This window comes from Mercurialis annua, linkage group LG2 (genome assembly GCF_937616625.2).
Source record: "Mercurialis annua linkage group LG2, ddMerAnnu1.2, whole genome shotgun sequence".
Classification (NCBI taxonomy): domain Eukaryota; kingdom Viridiplantae; phylum Streptophyta; class Magnoliopsida; order Malpighiales; family Euphorbiaceae; genus Mercurialis; species Mercurialis annua.
Window position 1 is genome coordinate 54082584 of NC_065571.1, and position 20090 is coordinate 54102673.

A 20090-nucleotide genomic window follows, 5' to 3' on the forward strand; every position below is an offset into this window, starting at 1 on the left:
TGTTGAAGGGGAAGCAATGGGCTCGCGCGCCCCCCCCCCCCCCTCTTCGGAGTAGGCTTGTGGGTTGGGGTTCGGGATGAAAGTCAAGTGGGCTTGTCCGAGGCTTGACTAAACTTTTTGCAACCCGGTTTTATTATTTATTTAATAATAATAAAAGCCTTATATGAGAAGGGCCTATTTTAGCATATGTAAAATTATTTTGGTTGAAGCCTACAAATCCGGAACAAACTTTGACTAAGTTTTATTATCTGAGTTTAATTAAAACGTTTTCATTTAATTAACCACGTTTTGATTAAGGAACCTCCACTAACATTTTCGGTTTTATTTAACTTAACCTCTTTTATGTCTACATTCATTTTTTACTTGTTAATTACAAATTTAAAATACAAATCAGATCATGGCTGGATTAGTGGGATACGAAAATCGTATCAAATATTTTGTTCACTGCTACTTCTGTTCCAACTTCATATAAGTTGAAGAACTCGATGTATCCTGGGGTATAAGCTTAACGGCGAAATATACTTTTAGGCCAGTGAAAAATTCTCACGCCTCGAGCTACTGTTTCTTTGTTAATTCGCTGTATTAGCTAACAATACCAACCGGTCTTTTAAAAATAAATCGGTGGCCAGTTTACGGCTTCGGTTCATGGTTTAACCATCTGTTCAATATTTAAATAAGAAAATAAGTATATACTTATTCATACAAGTTACAACAAGTCTCTGCACTTAAAATTGAAATACTTACATAAATTTATAACTATAATAAATGGATTGAAAAACTAGTAAATGGTCATTCTTTAACTAGTTTTATGAATTTCATTTTTACGGTTTCAATACGATTCAAGAAGATTGGAGCCAAATCAGACTGATCTAGTTTGGTTCCCGGTTGAACCAGCAGGTACGATTCGGTTCTTAAAATACTGATGCCAACGTCAAAACACAGTCTTTAATCACCACTTCATCTCACATAATATTGGAAAAATTGCATGATTTTTAGATAAAAAATATTGTCTGATTTTGACCCAACATAGTGTATTTTCACAATGAATTCAGCTATTTAATATCAGTTCAGTAGTGGCAACTGAACACCTAACCAATGAGGCTAAACTTTATGATTCAAGTCAAATTCTTCAATTTTTATATTATAACTTACAACTAAAAGAATTAAAAAAAACCCTAAAAAAAGAAAAGAAGATAGTTTGCAGAAGAAGTATTCAAAATGTACTGCTTTTATTGGAACCAACAGATCATCATCAGAAGAAAATGGGTCTGCACTGCAGTCTAAGCAGCCCTAAAACCCTACTAATGATTCTTACAATATTAAATTAAAGAGCTGTTCTTGATTTATAGTTATAAATTGTAAATTCAAAATCAAGAAAATCAGTTTTCAAGAACAACAAGTCAGTTTTTGTAAAGCATAAATTTCTTTGTGAGTTGTCAAAGCAGAATCTCTTCAGTTCAGTTCTTTAAAAACATTAATTTTATGTAATAATTTTTTTATACTCTGTCGTTTTGTTCAAATCTTTCAATATTTCAGAAGTCGAGTGTGACCTAATTAAGCCAATTATCTCTTCTTGTTCTCAGTCTCCCGCAAGAAAATAGAAAAAACATCATCGTCAACATCATTAGATTTGTAAGAAAAAACATGAAAAGAAGACTATGGTATCTTATAATAGCGACTCTGCAGATAATCACTTGGTATTCTGTATCACATGAAGCTGTTCCTCAGACAGTCCACATCCCACATTTTCCTCACTCTGTTGCTGCTGCTGATGATGATGATGGCAAAACTCAGGTATTTAACTTCTATATCAGACACTGTGTTTAAACTCTGTCTCTGTTGCTTATGATGCTGTAATGTTTTTCAGATTCGTAACGAACAGACATATAGAGGGTTAAGCAGACTTGGATCGAGACCGCCAATTTGTGTGCGTAAATGTGGAGGATGCTTGCCTTGTAATGCCATTCAAATACCGGCAACTACAGATCGTAAAACTGTGCAGTATGCTAATTATGAACCTGAAGGATGGAAATGCAAATGTGGCACTGCCTTTTTTAATCCTTGAATTTATTACTATTATCAACTTACACACTACTTCTTCTTTTCTTTTATATTTTCTTCTTCTTTCGTGGTCTTTTGCTGAGCCGGATTGAAAAAGAAGGGATACCGATGAACCAGAATATTTAAGGTGCGGTTTGAGCCTGTATTTGAATGCAATTGCAACAATGATGTCGCGGATTTAAGTAAAGTAAATGTAACATTCCATGCTGGATAATGTTAGTTTGATTTGAGTGATTTATAATGTTTAGATCGAATTCAATTGTATTATTTAGGTTAATTATTTTCGGCCGGTAAATTACATTAAATTAGATCACTTGAATTCGAGCTATTATATAATTTGTGGAAGGAAAGAAAATTATAGTTGGTGCAATATTTTGACCAATTAATTGTATATGTGCCTCCTTGTTTTGCTAGTTAATTGGATTGCGTTATCAAACTATAGTCTAATGGTAGGAATATTGTAATTCGATGAGTGATTATTCGATTTCTTTTCACATTATAATAAAATTAAATAATTGTAAGTCTTTTAATTAATTTTAGCATGTTTTGTTATTTTAGTATGAATATTTTAATATTAATAATTTAAATAGATTTTTTGGTGATTCAAAACATGAAATAATTTTTGTTCAAATTTTTATTCCGAATTGCAAAATAAATTACAATCTATATTTAAAATTGTCAAAACTAAAAATTTGTGGCTAAATTACAGAATATGATAGCATTTATAATTTATTTTACAATATAGCCCAAAAATACTAATTAGGTTCTTAATAACTTTAATTACAAAAGCTATTGATGATGAGTAAAATACAAAATAGCATAATTGTAGTGTGGGGTTGCATAGCAAGCAAGTAATTGTTTTCTTCCTAAATAAAATTTTTCTTGTCTTGAAGCAATGCAAGTTTAGGAGCAATCTAATATTTGATAGGCTGGATAGCTGGTCCATGGCGATAGCAACTAAACCTTTATATCAACTTGGACCTATACCTATACCTATTATTATTATTATCATTATTATATACCACAAAAATCAATCATTTAGAATCCATATACATTTAAATATGTTACCGAATGAATGATTTGTGATACAATCGTTACTATTAGAAAAGATCAACTAGTATCTTAAACACATTGAATGCTTTTATGGTAGAAAAAGTAATAAACAGACTTAAGTGCTCCTCTAAAAACTTCAAGGATCTTTTTGACCCTATTGCAAAAATAAAAGGCTATGTGCGAAAAGATTTTGAGAAGAGGAATTTAAGAAAATTTATAGAGCATTTGTTTTTGTTCTTAAACGCACAAAGTGATGTTAATTACATGGGTCAGAGTATTGATGCCAAAACATCCTTACTCAAGAAGAAACATCAAATTTAGAAGGAAAAAAAAGTGGAGTAAAATGAAGTACCTCCCATAATTTTATTTCTGTTAATTACTCCACTAAGCAATTTTAGATTGAATTGTAAGTTACAATAAGAAATATTACCTTCCATACATTTTTTCAATATTAAGTTTTCAAATTATTTTATTAGTGATATATTAAGCATTTGTAAAATAAAACTATATGTTCTAAACTAAAACTAATTTATTTTTATTGATTTCGCATACTTGCAAACCTTGTACATGAGGGTGTAGTCCGGTGATTACACTCCTCGCTCAAAAAATTAATATAATCTTAGAATAATATATCTCTTTTACTAAAAACATGTTAATTGATATATTATTAATTTATATTGTAGTTACACAGACCAACGAGCTACAATTCAAATAATATAAACACCCGATAACATTTTATAAACGTTGCGGGTGCAGTATTAAAAAAATATTACTATAATAAAGCTATTATTTATTATTAATTAGAAAAAGAAATATAAACAAAAAAGAAATGTAAAAAGAGAGAAAAGAAAGGAAAAGTATATGTTGTCCACTATTCAAAGTCATTTTGGCATCAAAATTAAAGAATACAATGAAAGAGAGAGAAAAAAACACATTTGTTTTAGAGAGAGAAACAAAATGATAACATCACCTGAAGATCCATCCATCTCCTTCTTCTTCTCAATTGCTTTTCATTTCAATATTTATCTGTAATTAACCTAACCTAACCTAAGATTAGGATTATAAATCCCGAAGAATTCCTCTAATTTCCAGTAATATTTAGATCTCCAATTTCTTCGTCTCCGTTCGACTTTTTATTCGATTCGTCGGCGCGGTTCATTCGGTTTCTGTATAGTGTGGTTTGTTCTTGCTTATTTGGAGAATTAAATTAGGTTTTGTGCGGTTAGGTTTTGTGAATTGTAAATTCGGGTAGATGGAGCCGCGTGTTGGTAATAAGTTTCGGCTAGGTCGTAAAATCGGTAGCGGTTCGTTTGGAGAGATCTATCTCGGTGAGTTTATTAATTACCTAATTAATTGTTCTCTTTGCAGTTTTGAGTAATTATTGTTGTTGCTTTGTTTTATTTTTGATTGATTTGGTGTAGTTTAGAGCAATTGTTGATTATTTAATTGTATTGTTGTTTGCAGGTACTAATATCCAGTCAAATGAAGAGGTTGCCATTAAACTTGTAAGTATCTGTTGATTTTTATCTGGATCTTATGACTGTTTATTCCTTTTTTTATTAATCTTGCACCTTAATAAAATTTGTTCTGGAATTCTCTTATTATTAGCATAATTGATCGGAATGGAAATTATGCAGTAGCTTATTGTCCGAGTGTTTTAAGCTATGTTACTTTTATTTAAGTACATTTAATGCCAGCTTTGAAGCTTAGCGGTTGAATGATTGATTCGGCCTGATTCGGTTGTAATGGTAGTGACTAGCTAGTAGGCGCTAGGCAATCATTGTATCTGCCTCTTCTTAGGCGCCTCTGCTGTTATTGCTCGACGGAAAATGTTATTTTTACTGGTTTCTGCCCCATTCTTGTTGAAATAGAATTTCTAATAAAATATGCATGCTGCTTGAAATTTTACATGGAGTATGCCTTGTTTATCATTCTTGTTTTACACTAATATGCCTGTAAAACTTGGATGGTTGAGTACATGTCTAATCTAGTGCTTCATGTGATTCCTTCTTTCTGGAGAGTACTTAAATTTATTGGGGTGAATACATTTTGGTCAGAAATGGCGAGTCTAACAAGTACTCCCAATCGTTTTTTACTTGTCCATCTAGAGTATAACACAAATAAAGGAAGTGTTCTTTTTGTCTTAATTACTAGAGGTAAAGACTGATATAAATCGTTTTTTACTTGTCCATCTAGAGTAGTATAACACAAATAAAGAAAGTGTTCTTTTTGTCTTAATTACTAGAGGTAAAGACTGATATACCCTAATTATTAATCATTATTTAATCATTAATGCTTTGATTCATTACATATAGTATCTAGAGTATAACACACAAATTAAGAAAGTGTTCTTTTTGACTTAATTACTAGAGGTAAAAACCGATATAATCATAATAATTAATCATTACTTAATTATTAATGCTTTGATTCATTACACGTAGTCATTTATAAGGAGAGGTAGCCTTGGAAGATAAATAGTTAAAATCACCTTTAATTTCTAAATGGACAAGTAAATTTAGACAAATGAATTTGACTAAATGGACAAGTAAAAAAATCTGAGGGAGTACTATATAAGTGGGAAAGTAGCCCCAAATCTGGTGAATTTGGCTATGACCTATTTCTCTGTTCTTGGTAGGATGCTTCTTGCTTTCTTGATAGGGCTGTTAACTTAAATGTAAAGAAGGGGAAGATGAGCTTATGATTCGTGTGAGAACTATAAGCATGTGATTTGATATACTTCTTATTCTTGATTTTGATTTGATTATTATAAGTAATAGCTACCTAGGAATCACCGCTATGTATAGTTACTTCAGTGTATTTAGTTAAATTTACAATTATAATTTTGTTTAATGTGTAATCAGAGCTGTAATTTTTTTTATAGGTGGATTGCTGATTTTTAAAACAACTTTTCCATCTTAAGTTTTGTAGTTTTCTGCTGATTTTTTTAGCTTATTTTCATGCGTAGCAATAAATTGCTGAAAATGATTTATGATGTTACAGGAAAACATTAAGACAAAGCATCCTCAGTTGCTGTACGAATCAAAGTTGTACAGAATTCTCCAAGGAGGAAGTATGACAATATTTATTGACCGAGTGCTCTTTATTCAGTTTTTTCTTTTGTTTGTGCTTTTGTTATTTGTTCTCTTTCATATGCACTTTCCTTATTAACATCTGTTATTTGGGCAGCTGGAATACCAAATGTGAGGTGGTTTGGTGTTGAGGGGGACTATAATGTTTTAGTGATGGATTTACTTGGACCTAGTCTTGAAGATCTGTTTAACTTCTGCAGTAGGAAATTGTCTTTAAAGTCAGTTCTTATGCTTGCTGATCAAATGGTAGGTTTTGTTATGTATCTGCAGTTGATGCATTTGAGCTCTTTCTGAGTGAATAATTATTTGTTTTTTAATTCAGATCAATCGCGTCGAGTTTGTTCACTCGAAATCATTTCTACATAGAGATATTAAGCCGGATAATTTTCTTATGGGCTTGGGAAGACGAGCAAATCAGGTTTTTGTTGGAAGTATATGTTTTCTCCTCAAGTTATTTATTGCAGTTATGGTCTTCACATGTTAACTTTCTTATTGTTATTTTCATGTAGGTCTACATGATTGACTTCGGTCTGGCAAAAAAATATAGAGATAGTTCAACCCATCAACATATTCCTTACAGGTAAAAAACACTTAGCATGTGGCATAATATGTTAGTCTCGGTTTTTGATGTGTAGGGATGTGAAACATGATTGCGTCCGTACACAAATTTTTTGTTTTAAAAGCCGAAATTGAACAATTGTAATGGTGCACTGGTAGTCTGGTTCAGTTTTACTGTGCTTTTTGTTGTTTCCTTTCACTATCTATTATGGAGTCGGTAGTTCTAAAATGTCATTTCTGTGGCTTTACTAGTTTTTAGTGGTTTTTGTAGTAAGCAACTGCTGATTGCATATTGCAATAATTATTGCAGAGAAAATAAAAATTTGACAGGAACTGCTAGATATGCTAGTATGAATACTCACCTTGGAATTGGTATGTGCTTTCTCTTCTTTTTGACATGTTTCCCATACCTACAGACGTTTCTAGTTAAGTATTTAAGTTTAATTCTTCATTGAATTGTTGTAGAGCAAAGCCGGAGGGATGACTTAGAATCTTTGGGTTATGTTCTCATGTACTTTCTAAGAGGAAGGTGATTCTTGCAACCTGCCTACCCTCTTGTTGTCTTCATGAAATCAATTGGTGTTTTGTTCACTGTTGTCCCTTTTCTACAGTCTTCCTTGGCAAGGACTGAAAGCAGGAACAAAGAAGCAGAAGTATGAGAAAATTAGCGAAAAGAAGGTTTCTACTTCAATTGAGGTGAGCTACTTTTGATCATTTGTTTTACATTTCGGCTTCTTCAAGTTCATGTGGCTGATCAAAGCTGTATTGCTCTTTCAGGCCCTATGTCGTGGTTATCCAACCGAATTTGCATCTTACTTTCATTACTGCCGTTCCTTACGATTTGATGATAAACCTGATTATGCATACTTGAAAAGAATATTCCGCGATCTCTTCATTCGCGAGGGTAGGAAAATAGAATTGTTGAATACCTTTAATTTTTTGATTCCTCTTCTGGTTTTCTTTTATGACTTCTGTGGCATCTGACAGTGGCACTATATCTACTTCTATTTTTGACACAGGCTTCCAGTTCGATTATGTTTTTGACTGGACTATATTGAAGTATCAGCAATCACAGCTGGCTAATCCTCCAGCTCGTGCCCTTGTAAGTGACGGCACATCATTTCTGTTGGTTGTCGGTCTTTCATATTTCATGCATTTGAATAGTTCTTGCTCCTTAGGGCCCTGGGATTGGAACTAGTTCTGGAATGCCTCCGGCTATTGGCAGTGCTGACAGACAGACAGGTAGGCTTTGTAAAAAAATTGTAATTTTTTTAAATACAATGCTCTCTCTTTGTATTTTAAGCCTTTTTCTTGAAAGTTTTCTATTTGAAAAAAATACATATAGAATATATAAGTAGAAATAATACAAAATCTAGTGGGCCGTTAATGTTGATAGTAATTCCAGTCCTTCACTTGCATGGGGTGTTTTAGATTTCTTTTAATTCTTCTAATATTGTTCTCCAGTTAAATTTCTGCCTTATGTTATGTTATTGCCCCCCTATGGCTTTGCTCAGGTAAGAATTGAAATTGAAAATTGAATCCTGCTAAAGGAACTTGCTTCTATTATTTTAGCTAGAAACAAATACAAAAAACTGAAAGGATATTTATTCTTATTTTTACATTTGCTTCAATATATACTTATTTCTATTGCTTGTTGCAGGTGGAGAAGAAGCTCGACAAGTTGGTCAGTCAATGGATGCTGCTCGGCGCAGACTATCAGGACCTATTCTGAATTCTGGAAGTTTTGCAAAGCAGAAGAGTCCAGTGGCCAATGATTCTCTAGCTGCAAAGGATCCTATTGTAAGTTCTTGGAGGTCGCAAATTTCTTTACTCGCTAGATTTGGTTGTAGAATTCTGTGGATCTCAATTTATTGTGATGATGCAGAATTGACTACATGTGTCTACAATCTTTGTGCAACATTATTTGCTTAGCTTGAACCTATATATATTTTTACACTAACGTCGCTAAAGTAATCATGGTAAATTTGCATCATCAAGCTTTTAATTTACCTGAATGATTATTGAATTGCAAGTATCTTCTTATAGCTTGGTGCTGCTAAATGTGCCAGAGGTATTTATTTTCTGTATTTTGATCTGATGGCTATGATGCTCCAATTTCACAGTTACCTAGTTCTGCTTTCATGGGGAGATCAAGCCGATCTTCAAGACAACCGGCAGGTGTTTCTTCTAGTCGTGATGTATATGTTGGAAGCGAAGCTGATCCCCAACGCTCTCGCACAACAGATGCTAGCCCAGGAGCAATGCATAAAATAGCAAGTGGACAAAGGAGTCCTCCCCTTGGATCTTCAGATCCGAGGCGGTCATCATCAGCCCGAAATGCTACACACATGAAATCTTATGAGTCTGCCCTCAAGGGAATTGAGGGCCTGAATTTTGACACTGATGATAAGGTTCACTATTAGGTGCTCAACGACGCTGTGCACTGTTGTAAATCATCAAATTATCGGTATCCTGCAAATTACACACAATAGTGTAATACTGTATTATTCTTATGGGGGTTGAGTCCTGCAAATTGTGCTTTGCAAATTCTGGATATAAATTTGCACTCACAAAAGACAACAGCTGATCAAAAAGTGGCCTGGAGGTCGAGAACTGCCTCCGAATTTAAAGGGCGCCATTATTCAAGATATTCTCGAAATTGCTTGACCTATTATTGTTGTCGCTTTAGTTTATTGAAGCACCATTCCTTTATGTTCTTTTAAAACATTAGTATTAAATCTGAAGCCACTGTTAGATACAGGCAGCAGAGCAGTTTGTGTTGCCAAGTTCTGTTGTAGTCCCACCCAACACGTGTTTAAGGAGTTTGAAATCAAAACTGGGTTTTCCAGTAAAAACGTGTGTCCTAGATTTTTTAGTTTGCCAATTGTAAGTTTATTGACTGCTCTTCTTATTTTCAGTGGATTTTAATGTCAGTATAAATAGATTGTAAGAACTTGATATAGAAATCATCTGCATCTTTTATTGCAAAATAGTTGCTTACTCGATCTTTTTGGTTATGGATCAAAAATTCAACATAACCGATTTGGATTTTATTACTTCTTTTTTATTAATCTAAAGAATCTCTTACTTATTAAGATCCTGATACTAAACTTGTTTTGAATGCTAAACTAGTTTTGGATGCCAAAAACCCATAAACATACACAAAAGAATTACTCATTTATTGTTATTATCCAATCCGATTGGGAAACTACAATTATTGTTATTATCCGGTCCGTTTTGAGAACGTTCAAGCTATTCCCATTAACATTAGGTTAATCTACCACCAAAAAAAGTCACGGTTTATCGACTTTTTTAGTTTATAACTCAAACTTTTAAAAAATCATCAATTTTAATTTATTTTTCTATTTTCAGTCTTAACATAAAAAAATTGTTTAAATTGGAAAGAAACAAATTCAAATGTCTTTAATGGTTAGGATTTTTAATGGTGAAAACCTACTTGGAACAATATGAGATAATATTAAAAAAAAAATGAACTTTTTCCACTCCACTCTAAACAAATGACTACAATAGAAAATAAAGATCGAGACAATCTTAAATTGACAATTTTCAAAGTTTTAGACATGAACGAATAACAATTGAGAAGGTAGAGTATTTTTGGATGATTCAGCCTTAATATTATCATACAATTTCAAATACAGCAGTATAGAGCATAACTTTAAAACCCCAAAAGCAGTATATAACAGAAGGTATAGTTTAAGAATAAGAAAAATGAACATTCAACAGAACAGTCGGAAAAACACCACTAACAATAAGCAACTCTAGTATACTTGTCCTTAAGCTACCTGAAGCTCTGCTTAAAAGACCCTTCAACTTTGACTATACCAAATTTGGTTAATTTTAGGACAGAATAGAGTAATATTGTAAGGCATTCAGAAACAGATTACATGGGAAAAAAATGGATCAACTCAGAACAGAACCTCACTCTCTATCTGATCAACCAAAAGATTATGTTCACAGCTTTCATAGGGAATGAATCGGATGCATGGAATCCGACACAAAACCATCAATATGTAAATGAACATAAATAAACATAACCTAACAAACAAAGGATAAACACAAGTGTATTTCTCAAAACATAAGCAGCCGCTGGTGGGTCTGTAAAAAGTCTAAAGACAAATAGCCAAAAAATTAACACATTCAGCTTAAACAAGAACAATACCCCTTTTAAGCCATTATCTTAGCTGATCTGACATACAGGCTATCAACTACCTTACCGATATTGGAAATTGTCTCCAGTGTCGCTGGGTAGATTGCATCGGTCTTAGGATCATCGAAAATGACAAGGCATCCAGCGCCCTGGTCCAACGTCCCTGCAAACTTCTTATCAAGGATCATCTGCGACAATTTCTTCTCCACATGATCTACCGGCAGTTCAATTAGCTCAGCTATATGCACGATTTCAACTCTTGAGAAAGGCTCGATCAATCTGCAAAGATTTTGCTCCAACAATGTGTCATACAGGGAAGACAAGTGTCGATGAACAATTGGGTCTTCCTCTAGTTGAGCCTTGTAATCACGGAGTGCAGTCTCAAAGAGCTTTAGAGAACGTTTTGAATGAGCATCTGCAACAGCTTTCATAGCATCAAGCTCTGGTCCTACGTATTGTAACCCGGCCTTGGATGAGATTACCCCTGCAACATCATCAGCTTGGTTTACCATGATTTTGCACAACAGCATATATTTCAGGCTAAATACTGCTCGGGAATCTTCGAGAGCATTGAAAGCTTCAAATGCTTCAAAGAAGTAACTGTATGCAGTCTTGTAATCCTTCTCTTCGGCATGAAGGATCCCACTCTGTAAATCTATAGTACCCTGTTGAGCTGGAGGGACATAAATTGCATTGGCTGCTGTTCTTGCAGCAGTGAGTGCCGCCTTGGCTTTGGGAAGGTTTCTAAGAGAAAAGTGAAGCTTGCTCTCCAGTAAGTCTATGTCCACAAGAAGAAGCTTATCGTCCAATCGCCTCACCTCCTTGATTAGCCCAGAAAGCAGACTTAAAGCCTCCGAGTACTGCTTGCTTTCCATCAAAAGCGCTGCGAGCCTCGCTTCAACTCTCTGCCGAAGAAACGTCCGCTTCTCATCACGAGTCCACTTAACCATTTCTTTACAAAGCGAGATCTGGAGATCAGATGTGCCCGGTATTTTAGCTACTGCGTCAATTATCCCGCGAACAATTTTAGCAGTTTTTGCCTTTGGAATCAAGGCAAAAAACGGCCTTAATTGAGTCAAAAGGCTTCGAAGCTCCTCCCCACGATTCTCCTGTCTGAGAAGATCCGAGAGATTCGTTATAACCTGTTCTTTGATCCTTAGGGATTCAGCCGAAGATGAAGGATTCTCTAGTATGCGGTAATAGATAGAAATGGATTCGGATGGGGTTTTCGCTTCCGAAGCTTCAGCAATCGAATCAGCGGTTGCAGGAAGATATGATGTAGACATTGTTGATGCTTTCAAATCTCTATACTACAAAAATAAAAAATAAAAAAGTCTCATCTTGCAATTTGGCACATAATAAAAAGAAAATTTAACTGATTCAAACAACAACATTATCATTACCAAAAGAAAATCTGAAAATTTGATATATACTAACTACAAATTTTAATTACTCTCTGCCACAAGAACTTATCAGTCAACAATAATACAAAAAGATAATCATGGCCGAGAAAATTGAAGAATCAAACAAAATTATACCAGATTCAGTTTGAGAGAAACCTAAAGTTATTCTAAATTTAAAAAGCTAACAGTAACCCTAATTGAAAGGCAAAAAAAAAACAAACAGTAAGCTAATAGAAAATAATTTACAGAGAGAATTACTACGAACGAACCGGTGGTTGTAGTGGCGGAGGAGAAGATCGAGGCGGTGGTGAGATTTCTTGAGTAATCTTTATTGTGTTCTTGGCTTGTAGAGCAGGAAATCGGAGTTCAAGGAGGGTTTGGTCATTTAATATGAGTTTTGGTTTTGGGCCCAAAGCCTTTTTGTTTCATCGGCCCAGCATTTCTAAGTTATGTTAAACTTGGTAAGCATCATGATCATTCACAGCAACTTAAAAACTTGGCCAAACTCCTCTTATACTTTAAAATTTTATTCATATGGTCATTTTTTTTAATTTATGTCTTTAGTTAGTTTCCTTATTTAATTTATTTTGATGAAGAAGAAACATGCATTACACTCGGTGTTAAACACGTGCGAAACCGAATTTCAATGTCCACCTAACTCGACTCGTTAGCAAAATATATCATATCATCAAATTTGGAGTAAGACTAAATAAATGAAATTTTGTAAGTACATGAGCCTAAAAAAATCAGATAAACAAGAATTTAAAAGTATATCAGCCTTTTATCACTTTCGATCTGAAAATTGTTAATTAATGGTGATTGAGACACACGCTCTCAACTTCTGTTTATAAAAAGACCTATTAAATAAAAAAAAACGAATAGTACAAATACCTATCAAATAACAACTTAACAAAAACAAATAAATAAAAACTAGAAGTATTGGAGCCCTTTGAGGAGTTAAGCTTAAAAACTTCATTAAGGAGCATACCTAGTCCTAAAGTAAAAACACTAATCAAATAATAATGATAAACAAATAAGTTTTTATCAAATTTATGATTTTAACTGTAACATGTTCAACATTTTTTGGTTTAAAATAATTGAACCGCATTTTTTAAATTTTTTTAGAGAAACAAACTAAATTGTTTTTTAATTTACAATATCAAGTTAGTCTAACTAGTGAGTGGCTCACTCAAAACCAAGAGAAAAAATACTTTCTTTTTCTATATTTTAATTCACACAATTTACTTTTTAAGTTATTTTTCTAATTTATATTTTTTACTTTAATTTTACTTTTTTACCCTATTCAATAAATACCTTTTATTTAATTTTTTTAAAAGAGATGTAGTGTGAAAGTATAAAATTTAATTAATTTTTTTAAAAACTATTTTTCATAGTAAATTTTCTCAATTTGAAAGACGATAAATACTTGCATCACATTTTGACGTAAAAGAATGGCGTTGATCATCTAGAAGGATTTTGTTTGCATTGAGGGTTTTATTTTGACAATTAAACCGACTTTTAAGTATTGACTGAAAAGTTTCCAGCATAGCTGGCTTCAAAAGGTTAGAGAAAGAATTCAAGTGTAAACTAATATGAGTAAATTAGCCCCAGCACCATATAAGCGTTAAATATTCTCACTTGTACGACGCGGTTGTTTCCTTATAAAAAATACGATGCTCTTTCAATTTCTTTCATCTCTGTGTTTTAATTTCATAATTTTACTGTTTATAAAAATTGATTATATTTCTTCTGCTTTTTCTCTTTTTTTCCTTTTGATCCAAATTGAACCAGCAATTCTCCACTTTCTAATGGCAATTTTCAGTAATTCACCGGAAGTCTTTTCGGCGTCCTTTCTTCTCCGGTTATGGCACGGTGGCTGCCAGCTCTTGCTCATCTGAACGTAATAATCATAGATTCACCTTCAACAGCCACCGGTTTTCCTGCGGTGTCGCTATAGCTCCTCTGATACTTCTCTGTACTCTTCTTCTCCACCTTCAACAGCCACCCTTTTTTGTAATTCTTCAATCCAGTTTCGTGTTGATGTTTGGTTGAAAATTATTTATTTCTATTGTTATGGTTAGATTTTGGTTTTTTTTTGTTATTTGTTTATTTGATAATACATATGTCAATTTGTGGTGGTTGTATTCAATTACAGGCGCTACTAAATTAGCAGACAGTTGAATAATGCATTTCGTTATATCAGTAAAAGTTAATCCTTTTTATCTCAATCCTTTGTTTAAGCTTATTGTGTTCCTATTTGTTCTCTTGGTATTGTTAGAGGTTGGAAAAAAATTCAATATCAAACAGCTTCACAGATGGCCATTAAAGTATTGATTTTGGACCCACTTGAAAATTACCCAGGTAGTTCTCTTGCTTATCTCATATATGCAGCTTTGATGATAGTGTTACATTTCAAGCATTTTCCAAAAGGTTCAACATTTATATTTTTTTTATGAAATCAATATTAAATTGAGTGTTGTTTGAGATTATGTAATTATAAATGCTGATTGATTATTAGTAGTCAGATGTTGAGTGTTTGCAGCTGAGATTGAACATGTTGATGTTGCTACATTGCAGAAACTTGAAAAGGAAGGGGCTATTTCCAACCTAAAGTAATAACTGTTGGAATTAAAGAATCAAGCTCATGTGACTTTTGGCAACCAACAATAATTTTTTTATAGTGATAGACTCTTATAGCTAGTGTATTTGATACTTGTAATAGATTGATCTATGTTAGATTAGTAAAAATGTGGTGGTAGCAAAACTCAAATGAATTGTTTTGTATATTTATTTAAAATTTGACTATGGATATGCTTAATTTATGTGTTTCTAACTCAAATTGTATTTGATAGTAAACTGTTAGCATACTGATAGTTTACCTTGACTGCTGACCTTTTCTTTTGTGAGTGGAAATCAATGATGAAATTCTTCCACATACCTCTAATGAGATTTTTGTAAATTAAACTTAGTTTCTATTTTATATTAAATTTATAGTAAATATTTTTATAAACCAATTTCGTATATGTTAAAGAGTTGCACTATGTTTTAATGATTTTGTAGACTTTAGAAAACCGATAGTAAGACGTTAGTAAACTAATTTAATATTTGAGTAAACCGTTAGTAAACTGTTAGTATTCAACTTAACTTTTTCAGTAAATCGATAATCAATTATTAGTACATTTGTATTTTTAAAAATAAAAAATAATAAACTAACTTATCTTTTAGTAGATTAATAATAAATTAATTTTTTAAGTAAACCGATAGTAGATTATTAGTAAATCGTTATTAAACTAACTTATCTTTTATTAAACTGATAGTAAACCGTTAGTAAACTACCTTATCTTTTAGTAAATTTGGTTTTTAAGTAAACCGATAGTAAACTAATGTATTACATATGACAAATATGATATTAATTATTGAAATGGAAGCATTTTCAACATGAAGATTTTATGAAACTAAATCGATAGTAAATTATTAGTAAATCGTTAGTAAACTAACTTATTTTTTAGTAAACTAATAGTAAACAGTTAGCAACTAACTTGTTTTTTAGTAAATTTGGTTTTTAAGTAAACCGATAGTAAACTAATGTACTACATATGACAAATATAATAGTAAATCAAATTGTGTAAGGATATTTTTACTATTTGTTAATAGAATTTTAAGTGTTTACTAACAGGTTATCCAATTGATACTAATAGATATCCCAAGATTCACCAATTTTGTATCAGTATACTATGAAAATATGTGTACTATTAAGATACTCAAGGTTTCCAAAAAATTTACTAATAGGTTTTCTAATATTCACTGATAATAAAACAATTCAAATCGGGATAGTATTGCTTTACGTTCGTTAATCGGTTACTAAAGGTTTACTAAATAGTTACCAAATACTTTTACTGATAGGTTACATTTTCAACTATTAGGTAACCCAAAGATAACCAATAAATTCCTTAAGTTTTCTAATAGATTTCTAAAAGTCAACCAATAAAACTTATTTTACATCCTTTAACATTTTTATAGGTTTACTAATAGGTTACTTAAAGTAACTTGATAGATTACCAAATGTCAATTATAATCAGTAGACAACAATTATAATCAGTAGACAATTACTATTATTGTTAGTATATTATATAAAGATTTATTAAAAGTTTACTATCAGGTTACCAAATTGTTACCAATTATTTTTCATAAAAAAATTACATGTAGTTTATTGCTAGTTCACTAACAATTTACTAAACAACTACTGAATTTATAAAAACTAAAATAGTAAATCAAATTGTGTAAGGATATATTTACTATTTGTTAGTAGAATTGTTACTAACACGTTAGCAAACTGAAAATGTGTACATTAAACTAATATTGTACATGTTAAAAAACTTCAATTAATATAAATCAATAACCAATATATTGAAATTAAAGAGGGAGTAACATGCTCCAATTCTTCATAGAAAAATGAAGATCCAATAAACTTTGAAAGTAAATGGTGCTATAACAGTATAATTGGTGTGCCATATACTTGTTTGACTTCCATCCTTGAACTTTTTGAAAAATTCAACTGAATTTAAAATAAGTACCATGATCTTTCAAAAGGCGGGTACTTCTTGTTGTATAAATTGAAGTGTTTCTTGTACATTTAGCTTCACTAAAACAATTTATAGTACACAATTTTAAAAATTAAGTATAGTCACTAACCAAACTGTTGGAGCTTGAGAGAGAGTGGCAGCATCAGCTCCTCCAACTTGGCTCAGAGGTGGATCATGATTTATAAATTAAGTATAGTCACTAATGGGTTAAAAAATTATGAGCATAACACAGCTAAACAAGATTTCTCTTAGGTATTATATCAAACATCTTGCGTGCATTTTTCATGCTCCTACATTTGACAAATATTCCATAACAATTAGCTAACAAAATTATTGCTCCATTTGCTCCAATAACAAAACCCACAAAAATGTGAACAAGTCTAATATATAAAACAACAATCAACTAATAAATAGTTTTTGAACCAATTATTTTGAACTGAATTCAAAATAAATAGTTTCTGAACCTATAGAGAATTCTAATTCACCATCGTCACCACCAGTCCACCACCAACACCTCAAATTTACTCTTTACCGTTGAAACCCTGTGATGATTTCCACCATAAAATGCTTTACCTAGACTCAGTAGGAATCGATAATAGAGGATTTCAATAAGATTATAGACTATTCTAAAGAAGTGAGAGATCGTGTTCAGAGAATGCATGTCGTTGATTGTTCTGCGGCGAGAATTCCGTACTTTTCAAAACATAAAAGTTTACTTTTGCAATAAATTTCAGTCAAACGGTAAAAATTAACACTTTTCAGTCAACAGATAGGTTTGAGAATATTTAAGTATTCTGGATGTATTTGTCTAAAAATCCCAACTAATATTTCCACAATGATAGATAATTTGAAGACGAAAAATATAGTTGATTAATTAAAATGATTGTTTATCTATTTTATAATTTTATAACTTTTAAATATATACTCCATCCGTCCCATTTAAGAAGAACGACATATTCCAACTTTTGAAGTTAGATACCAATTTGATACATCAGGTAAAATTTGAGAACTAACCGGTGCAATTAACCCCTCTTGAGAACTGATTATGTCCCTGAAAATATTGCTCTCGCTGGGTACCTTTTAAGAAGTTTAAAATCAATGCTGGTTTTCCCAGTAAAAGCCTGAGTCGCAATTTTTTTTTCTTTAGTTTAAGTATTGTTGACTGAATTACTTACCTTCAGTAGATTTTATTATCAGTATAAACTATAAAATCGGTTCATGGTTCGGGAAACTTCAAGTCGGACAAAATTTATCCGTTTCATTTCTGGTTGAGGAGTTCCTATCCATTGGGAATTGCCATTTCTCAAGTCATAAAATTGTCATGTAGTAATGGAAATGGAAGCTCAATAATAGTAGTCTACAGATTGATCGAGAAATCGAAGCTCAGCAATAAAATGAAGTCGACTGATGATGCTAGTGGCATTTCAACTACTGAGGACTGATTGTATTGACAAATCTGAATTACATCATAGCTATCTAGACTTGGAATCCAGCTCGAAACCAGGTATCGAATTACAACAACGAAGTGAAATACCTTCCTAAGTCGGGTTAAACTTCGTCGACATCATTGAGATAAGACCTAGAACTTCTACTAGGAGCCGCCTCTAGTTCCAAAAACCACTGGACACAAACTTATCAACAAAACAATTCTATAGTATGCAAAACATAAGATAATATGAAAAGTACAGAATGCAATGAATTGCAGTAGCAAAAACATGTAACTAACTAACATGATTTTGATATTTCCTGCTAATTTCACCAATTTTCCACTAGGTCCTTTAACACAACTTCTTCAAGAGAATAATCTACTATTAATGTTCACATAGCTATCTGTCAGTCCAGACTCTAAACATCAAACACAATCACCACGAACCGATTTGGATCCCATCACTAGGAGTGTTCAAATTCGGTTTACTTCAGTTACAAACCTTTAAAGGGCTCAATATTTAATATCCCAACATTCACAAAAAATTCAAATCATCAATACTACGCTCAAAATATTATCCGATCCGAAGTTCATAAATCCCGTAAGCTAAATTTAAACACCCCCTGCCCATCACTATAGATTATTACTGATCTTGTTTTTGAATATCAAGAAACAACCCACAAACAAAAACTACACAAATCAATTACCCATTTATGATTATCCAATCCAATTTAAGAACTTTCAAACTATTAAAATTATGATACAATTAAAACACAGCAGTACAGACCATAACTTAAAAAAAAAAAACAAAAGCAACATATAACACAAGGTATAAAATTTAAGAACAAGTAAAATCAACATTAAAATTCCAACACAACAATCAAAACAAAATTCACCACCAACCATAAGCAACTCTAGTATACCTGTCCTTAAGCCACCTGAAACTCTTCTTAAAAGACCCTTTAACTTTGCCTTCAACAGTGTAAACCTTGTAGCTAGCCACTCTTTTTTTCCTCTGCAGCTCAGGATCACTGAAGCTCCAGCTTTTAGAGACTGACCCATTTGTAGATTTTCCTTTCTTGAACTTTAAATCAGTGGTTCCCATCTGGGTTTGTGTTGGGTGTACAGAGGATGCATAGGATGCACTGTAACACCTAAGATCTTGCATGGAGTTCACACCTGATGATGATGATGAAGTTGGTCCTTGGTAGGTTTGGATTTGCATTCTGCCTTCATTGGTTGACTTGGATCTGAAATCTTCCATTGAAGGAAGATTTTTTTTCCTTTTACTAGAGCTAGCTCTATAGAGATTGGATTTTTTTTTTCTTTTTAATTATGCTTTGGTTTTGATTATAAGGAGCTGACCGTAGAAAGAGGCGGCGTCGGTGGTTATGACGATGGCTAAAGTGAGGGTTTCTATTGGGTGTGGGAGTTACCACTAGTCTATAAGTGTTTGACTTTATTGAATTCTTGTTTTTTCATTTTTTTTATGGAAAAATGATTTAATAGATATTCAATGTATTTTAGCAAAATAATAGTTGGAACATATATATAGTTATTCTTAGCTCATGATGTGAATCAACCGAAAATGTTTATAAACGTCCAAAAGAAATTTCTTATATTGATAGTGTAACTTAATCAGTGTATTGATTTTGTTTTGCTCCAATTTAATGCAATCAGGTACATCGATGCTATGACTGGAAAAATTCCGGCATTTGTTACCATTTAAAAGGTTCGATTAGGATTAGA

General features: G+C 32.3%; 4 protein-coding genes and 1 long non-coding RNA gene across 9 annotated transcripts; 3 read left to right on the forward strand and 2 right to left on the reverse strand.

Moving 5' to 3' along the window:
* Nucleotides 1–1106: 1106 nt before the first annotated feature.
* LOC126667668 (EPIDERMAL PATTERNING FACTOR-like protein 3) lies at nucleotides 1107–2328 on the forward strand. Of its 2 annotated transcripts, XM_050360705.2 has the most exons (3): nucleotides 1107–1428; nucleotides 1537–1794; nucleotides 1868–2328. In XM_050360705.2, exons 2-3 carry the CDS (start codon nucleotides 1645–1647, stop codon nucleotides 2063–2065), a joined length of 348 nt encoding a protein of 115 aa, XP_050216662.1. In that variant the 5' UTR covers nucleotides 1107–1428; nucleotides 1537–1644; the 3' UTR covers nucleotides 2066–2328. The 2 variants fall into 2 exon arrangements, with proteins under 2 accessions (XP_050216662.1, XP_050216661.1); XM_050360704.2 differs by having other exon boundaries at nucleotides 1107–1794.
* Nucleotides 2329–4003: 1675 nt separating this feature from the next.
* On the forward strand, nucleotides 4004–9727 carry LOC126667664 (casein kinase 1-like protein 1). The gene is made up of 14 exons (XM_050360694.2): nucleotides 4004–4442; nucleotides 4579–4619; nucleotides 6115–6184; nucleotides 6301–6449; nucleotides 6526–6621; nucleotides 6713–6783; nucleotides 7072–7133; nucleotides 7227–7290; nucleotides 7373–7457; nucleotides 7539–7665; nucleotides 7781–7863; nucleotides 7940–8003; nucleotides 8422–8561; nucleotides 8885–9727. The coding sequence occupies exons 1-14, from the start codon at nucleotides 4367–4369 to the stop codon at nucleotides 9182–9184; spliced, it is 1428 nt and encodes a 475-aa protein (XP_050216651.1). The 5' UTR covers nucleotides 4004–4366; the 3' UTR covers nucleotides 9185–9727.
* Nucleotides 9728–10690: 963 nt separating this feature from the next.
* Nucleotides 10691–12705, reverse strand: LOC126667665 (26S proteasome non-ATPase regulatory subunit 11 homolog). Of its 4 annotated transcripts, none has more exons than XM_050360695.2 (2): nucleotides 12602–12705; nucleotides 10691–12239 (listed from the first exon to the last, which is right to left on the reverse strand). In XM_050360695.2, exon 2 carries the CDS (start codon nucleotides 12213–12215, stop codon nucleotides 10947–10949), a length of 1269 nt encoding a protein of 422 aa, XP_050216652.1. In that variant the 5' UTR covers nucleotides 12216–12239; nucleotides 12602–12705; the 3' UTR covers nucleotides 10691–10946. The 4 variants fall into 4 exon arrangements, with proteins under 4 accessions (XP_050216652.1, XP_050216655.1, XP_050216653.1 ...); XM_050360698.1 differs by having other exon boundaries at nucleotides 10691–12234; nucleotides 12602–12702; XM_050360696.2 differs by having other exon boundaries at nucleotides 12591–12699.
* A 1229-nt stretch (nucleotides 12706–13934) lies between these two features.
* Nucleotides 13935–15165, forward strand: LOC126667670 (uncharacterized). Its single transcript, XR_007638256.1, has 2 exons — nucleotides 13935–14693; nucleotides 14910–15165. It is a non-coding gene; the product is annotated as an uncharacterized LOC126667670 (long non-coding RNA).
* A 3867-nt stretch (nucleotides 15166–19032) lies between these two features.
* Nucleotides 19033–19753, reverse strand: LOC126667667 (uncharacterized). Its single transcript, XM_050360703.2, has one exon. The coding sequence runs from the start codon at nucleotides 19603–19605 to the stop codon at nucleotides 19234–19236; it is 372 nt and encodes a 123-aa protein (XP_050216660.1). The 5' UTR covers nucleotides 19606–19753; the 3' UTR covers nucleotides 19033–19233.
* Between the last annotated feature and the right edge of the window lie 337 nt (nucleotides 19754–20090).